Source organism: Alligator sinensis, unplaced genomic scaffold, assembly GCF_000455745.1.
Source record: "Alligator sinensis unplaced genomic scaffold, ASM45574v1 scaffold677_1, whole genome shotgun sequence".
NCBI classification, from domain to species: domain Eukaryota; kingdom Metazoa; phylum Chordata; order Crocodylia; family Alligatoridae; genus Alligator; species Alligator sinensis.
Window position 1 is genome coordinate 798,366 of NW_005842276.1, and position 6,940 is coordinate 805,305.

Genomic DNA, 6,940 nt, shown 5'->3' on the forward strand with positions numbered 1-6,940 from the left:
CGCCGGGGGCCCCCGCGGGCCCCCCCTGCCCCCCCCCGGCTGCCAACATGAAAGGTAAGGGCGGGCCGGGCCGGGGCTGCACTCCCTCCCGGGCCAGCACGTCCTGCGGAGCCGGGGGGAAACGAGCCGCGCAGGGGAGTGGAGCCCCCTCATTTCTGCACGCGTGTCCCGACGCTTTCTTTCCCTTCTCTTTTGCCCCGCTCCCTCCCTCCTTCCCCTGTCGTTTAAACCCCCCAGCGTTTTGTGATGGTCTTGCTGCTGCCCCTGCACATCTGGCAGCGATTAGGTGCCAGCGGAGGCTCACACGGGCTTGTGAAACGTGTTTGGCACCGAGAGCCGCGGGCTGGAAAATATTTTTTTCGCCTCTGCGAAAGCCGAAACTTTCTCTTCGCCCCTCTCTGCTCCCCCGGGAAAGCGGCGCCCGGGGAGCGGGGCCACAGCCCTGGGAAGACCCCGGCACGTGACGGCAAGTTTCGGAAGCACTTGGGAGTTTGCAGGCTTGGACTTCAGCTTCTCTAGAGGGGTCACCATAAAGGAAAGGGGGGGGCGGGGAGGGGAAGGGGATAGCCCTGGTTTGGGGAGCTAGTTTGCAAGGTGCAGCAAGGAAAGTTGAAGTTGGATATTAGGAAACATCTCGCACGAGGAGGGCAGTAAAGCACTGGAACAGGTTGCCCAGCAAGGTTTTGGACTCTCCATCCTTGGAGGTTTTTAAGACCGGACGCGGGATGATCTAGTTGGGGCTGGTGCTGCGTTGAGCAGGGGTTTGGACTTAGATGCCCTCCTGAGGTCCCTGCCAACCCTCGTTTTCTGTGCTTCTAGATGCCAACAGGCCGGTAAACATCATGCTCCTTACACTTAGTTTCCAGAGCGCAGGATAGTCAGTGATGTGATTATTTTTTTCCTTGCCAGAGGAGCTGCCTGCAGGGAGGGGAGAGCGAGATGTATTTACTGATGAACTTTGTCAGGCCGTGAACACGACTTTAAAGAACTTCTGGCATTGTGCCGCCCTCCCTGTCTGGGGCCTGTAACACTGATGATATATCCATCATTTTTATTTCTAGGGCCAGAAGTTTTGTTGCTTGGTACCTGGTCATAACTAGCCTCCATGGAACAACAGGGACAGAGTAGAATGATGAGAAGCTATTACATTTGAAACCAGTGGTGCCTACTTAAGCTCTTGAATTCTTGTGTTTCTCCTTGGGTTGGCATTGGTGGCATGTGTTTATTTTCTGCCTGTGCCTGGTTGGGGAGAGCGGGAAATTAAAGCAATATTAGCATAGGATTTTTGAGCAGGCGGTTGGACTAGATGACCTCCTGAGGTCCCATCCAACCCTCATTTTCTATGATTCTAGGATTTCTTATCTTGATGAATGTTACACTGAACACAATGATGATCCCACTGAAACCCACAGGAGTTTGGCCATTGATTTAAATGGATACCGGTTTTGGTCTGATATGGTCTGTGGGTCTTTACCCTGAATCCGCTGCTTTTTCTCTACTAAGTGGAGAAACGGCACTGTAGAAGAAGATGCAGCTTCTCCTATAAGACACTGCTGTTGATTCCAGCAATGCTTCACACCTTTTTATACTCCCTAACCACTCTGGTTCTCTAAGAAGTGATTCCCTCCCCCCCCCAATCATAGAAACCATAACAAACCTTGTAAAATAAAATCTTTACATTACAGTGTTAATACAAAACATCCTTCAGCCAAGACATCAAATCAACTGGTACTGCAAGAGTTAGGGAAGTCATAAATACTGCCAAAGTAAATTTTGCCTCTCTATTTTTCATATTGCTCTTTAATGTACATATTTGGATTTCCACATTCTCTGTTTAAACCTGGTGCTCATAATAATTCTAAAACTTCAGAACTTGATGGGAACATGCATACACCTCATGAATAACATGTTGACCCTTTCAATGCAGCTGCCTCTCTACCTTTATCTATATTCTCTGGAGAATGGAACAGTATCAAAATAATTACAACATCAGATATTTGTAAGGAATAAATTGTATTTTCCATTGCTGGAGTTCTTAATGTTTTAAATCAGTCAAATAAATTGGACCGTATGTTTAATTTACTGATAGTTTCAGTTCCAGCAAGCTAAACTGTGCTCATAAACCTTGATACTTTTTAAACAGTTCAAATTATTTATAAAGGGATTTGACTGTTTTAGGGTTCAGCTGTATCTTTACCTAATAATACTTCTCAGTTTTAAAAGTTTTAGGTATTTTATGAATTATGAAGTGGTATTTGTTACCTAGGAGACAGATGAAAACAACTTTCTCACTCAGACGACAACAACAACAACAACACATTCAAAACCATCAGGCCTGGGGGTTGTTAAAACTGACAATGGAAATGCAAATTTCAGAACTTCTGTTTACACCTCTGTAATAGTCTCTGCAATATCATGATTGTTCTTGTGTCAAGTATTTGTGCTATTTGAATGCTTGCTTTTATTTTGATGAGTACCATGTTAAAGCGCTCAGAAGCAAGGCAAACACCAAAGTTAAGGTTGTATATGCAATTACTGTTGCTTGGGAAGCCAAACTTTTTTTGTAGTATGTTGTTAAGATGTAGTTTAGCAGGCACTGTTCATACAGCTTGCTTTTGTGAGCCCTGGGATATTATGTGTCTATGAAAGATTGTGGGAGGGGAAATGCCTGATCTATCATCTGAGAAATAGCATGTAACCAGAATGCCCTCTCCTATGCAAATTGACCTCTCATCTTAAGCTCTGCACACTCATGTAAAACCAGATTCATACCAATATAATTCCACTTAGGTCACTAGGTAGGCCAGAGTCATCCCTGGTGTTCTTGCCTCTTCAGAGCCCTGGTTCATCATAGTGCATTGGCTTGTCTCAGGAAACTTTGGCACACAAATTTTTTAATGGGCCAAGCCAATATTTGCCTTATGCAGCACATGCCTGGATAGTTAATAAGTTATGCCTCCCACTCTATAATAATTACAGTAATTGCTGTTATGCTTCTACTCAGGGCCATGGGACATCCAGGAGAGAAAAAACATCTTTTTTTTTTTATTTAAAAGGAAAGAAAACAATGTGCACCCATACTTGCCAGACATGGAGTAAAAAGGCAGCCACTATTCCTTTACAGCATTGGACAATCTTTCTTTAAAATACAGCCTCCACTCTTGCCACATAAAGGCTATTTTCCTGCCAAATTTCAGTTATTCTCTCCCAGCTATTTTTGGTCCTTGAACTGTTTTTAAAGACTAAAGGAGGTAACAAGAGTTTTCTTTTGTTGGAGAAAAGTGCATCTCTTCTTATATTCAGAAAAAGCTCAACTGTCTTTCTACCAACCAGTCTTTCCTGGAGAGAGATCAAGTTTCCAGAATTTATTTCAGTACAACGTGTAAATGATTTGGGAATTTTTATTAGCAACTGAAAAGAGTAAATTTGGAATAATTCAGTAACTTTAATTTAGCCTTCCCCTTAAGATAGTATTAGTGTGTCTATACTGACATAAACAGACAAGACACATGTTTACACTGCTTCTATTGTGGTCTTAAGAGTGATGCCAAGGAACATAGCCCTACCTACCTGCTCTTGTTCCACCAAACCTGTGCCAAATCTGGAAACAAGATGTTGGATCTAGCCTGAATGTGCTGCTTGCTGCTGCTGTCCAGCATGCCAGATATGGGAGCTTGAGAGTAGCAGCAGGGGTGCTCCTTGATGGCTTCACTGCCACATTTCTGGGTGGGGGCATCTGGAATGGAATTGGGTAGGTATGGTGTGTTTCTCAGTCACCATAGAAGCAACTTAGGTGTACCCTGGCTGACCTATACTATGCATATTCCAGGACTTTACCAATAGAAAGGCATGAGCAGTACACCAAACTAAATACAACACAGAACAAAAACTAAGCTGTGCCAGTATATGGTCATTATATTGTGAATGAATTGGCAGAGTATAAAGGTTATTTTTAAGTTTCTTACACATAGGGGGAAAGGGGAATCTTACATTCATGAGTTGGGAGGATAATTTTTTTTGGCAGTGTAGAGAAAGGCAGAGTGCCATGAGATGGAAAAAGAGGGAAAAATATAACTGTTTGGACATAATGCAGTTAGGAAAATCACTGTATATATATGGTATAAAATTAGCATGGGAACTAAAAGTTACATTTAAAAAAATTGTATATGGTATATCTCTATATTCTATTTTCCATAGGCTTGCAGAACTGTGGCTAGTGTCTCCATTTCTGTGTATGTTGAGAGAGTTAGGAATTAATATTTAGGCCCCTCAGGCTTTTATTTTCTTTTTATTCTGTTTTGCAGAATCCAGTGCCATTTCTCTAGATTGTCAGTGATACAACTAGATTTAGCAGGACTCGACTCCCCAGCACTGCTGGTGGCTGTTGCAATGGAGTGGAGGCGGTAGTTGTTGTGGCAGAGTGGAGCATGCCTTCCCCCCTGCTGCCTGCCTGCTGTGCGCTCAGGTGTGGGGGGCCAGCTCCCTTTGGCTGTGCACACTCCCAGAGGGGTAGGGGAGACCTGTGCCCCCCCAGATCTGTGTGCGGGGTGGGGGTGGGCACAGGCTGTGGGCTCCCGCCCTGCTGCCCTCCCCCAGGGCCTTTGCAGCCTGGCAGGTGTGACCGGGCACTGCAGGGTGCGGGCCGGGAGCGGTCCGAGGCTTTTGGAGGCGCGCGGCGGGCTGTGGCCAGCAGCCCTGGCACGTGGGTCGGGGAATTCGGCACGGCGGACTAGAATTAGGCATGGACGCGGAGAGGTTGATTAAAGATTATTTTACTTACACCGTAGATGATCGCGGTGCAGGCAGGAAAACTTGCTTGCGTTGCAGTTACAGATAGAAAAGAAGAAGAGCGGACAAGAGTTCTAACCGCGAACTCTGGTCCAAGGCCGGCTGAGAGCTCTAGAACCGCAAGCCCGTCGAATCAACCGGATGAAATAACCCGAGAAGAGCTCTGGATACCACGATGAGAGTCTGAAAGGTGACTCTCCACGAGCGCGCAGGGAAGGGTACGTCGAGGGATTAGGCGGCGACGGGGAGGGGCTAGAGGTTGATCAGGCCCCTATATCCTTCTTAAGGCACACGCTGGGTTTGTTAAGCTCCACAGTGCGCTTAGAGTTCTTCACGAGATGTGAAGTCCTCCTTCTCCTCCTCCAACTTGGGCGGAAACCACTCAAGCCTCTTATACGGCTAGCAAGCCAATTGCTAGCCGCCACGTGGGAATAATTTAGAAACAGCCAATAGAGGGACACAAATTTGCATGCGGGTGGTGGGAACTCCTTTGCACCAGGGTTTTCTCTATGCAACTGAGAATTGCACCGTGCAAAGAAAGCTCCTCGTGGCAGGAAATAATTCTGCAGTGCTGAAGCACATACAAAATCATACCCTTGGTTTATGACAATAATAAGGCTGAACTGCTGATTATTTACCTGCCCTAGTAATGCTTTACCCTCTCAGTATCCCATTCGCATACCCTCTCCTCCTGCCTCCCTTACCCTACCAAATGATTAATGGTTCTTATTTGGTATAGGAGGAAATTAACTTTCTCTAACATTTTAAAGATAGAAGACCTAACATTTGTGAACTTCATTTGCTAGATATAAAAATACGTTAGTTACATTTCTTGCAGAGTAGCTCAAAGGCAACATGAAAACCATTTATCTCCTGCATGTACAGATGGCTGGAAGGATGTTGTCTCAGACAAAATACTGAAGGACACAACATTTGCTATATTTCCCCCTTAGTGTTCTGCTTCCAATTTAGATGACAGAATATTTTAGAAACATCTGGCAATACTAAATGAAGAAGTAACAAAAAAAAAAGAGAACTTTCTGAGATCTAATAGCAGAAACATTGTATTAGTACACATGCACTATTCCTTAGTACTCAGAACATATGAATAGCTTGGCAGAGTGAGCCTAGACTATCTAAGCAAATTCAATCTTACTCTCCAGGGCAATAAAAAATATTATTCTGGCAAAGATTGTGAGTGCCAAGTCCCTTTTAAGTGTTTGCATCTGAGAACTAATCAGTGCTAAGTGCTACCAATTTATAAGACTAAGATACATAATGTGCCTTCCAATACCTCTCAACTCCTATTCAATTTTGTGTGCTAAAACACAGGGTTCTCAAATGCTTCATACTCTTGATTGTATTTTGATACAGACTGTCCTGCAGACCACCTGCCCTCCCATTTGTAAATCTGTTCCAGTGGGAAATAGACCAACTGATTCCAAGCCAGAATCATTTAATCTATTTTATGAGGTTTTTTTAATGCAGTTTAGCAGCTGGAAATAAGTAGGAAGAGCCAATGCAGATGATGCTATTACCTCTCTGTGAGCCATGAATGGGTCCACAGGTCACAGTTTGGGAACCTTTGATACCAACACATACAATAAAAGTTTGTCTAGTGCTCAGTACTGCATTTGCTTGGAAAAGTCTAATTTGCATACACAATTGGAGAGAAGAAAGGCAGTGATACACTGGTGTTTTGTTTTGAAGCTGTTTCAATGCATTTCAAGCTCAAAACAGCGAAATCGAAATGAAATGAAAGCCTTCAAAACAGCTTCGAAATGAAACAAGGGCACTAGAAGTGTTTCCAAAGTTTCAAAACATGTTGAGTTTCCAAGCCAGGTTTACTTGGCTTCAGTGTGGGCCCCCAGATCTGTGCGTGGGATGACAGCATATTGTTGTTGCTGTCTGGGACAAGCGGCCGCAGCAGTCTCCCCGGCACTCTGCACAGGCTGCACCCAGTGCCGGTCTCAGCTGGTAGCAGCAGCCTCCTGTCATCCGGCATGCAGATCAGGGGCCCACACCCCGGGAGGAGTCCATCACAGCCCTGCAGCCCTCCCGAGGGTACGGGGCCCCGATCTGCGTGCTGGATGACAGGAGGCTAGTGCTGCCACCTGGGACTGGTGCTGGGCACCGCCTGCCCCCAGCACCG

At 45.2% G+C, this 6,940-nt stretch overlaps 1 protein-coding gene across 1 annotated transcript in view; it reads left to right on the forward strand.

Annotated features, from left to right (window-relative positions):
* Window positions 1-9: 9 nt before the first annotated feature.
* The window catches only part of COLEC12 (collectin subfamily member 12), a 181,373-nt gene continuing 174,442 nt past the window's right edge, over window positions 10-6,940 (forward strand). Inside the window, exon 1 of the mRNA XM_025209267.1 lies at window positions 10-54. Coding sequence (XP_025065052.1) covers window positions 48-54 — 7 coding nt within the window. The 5' untranslated portion in view covers window positions 10-47. The remainder of the gene's footprint in view (window positions 55-6,940) is intronic.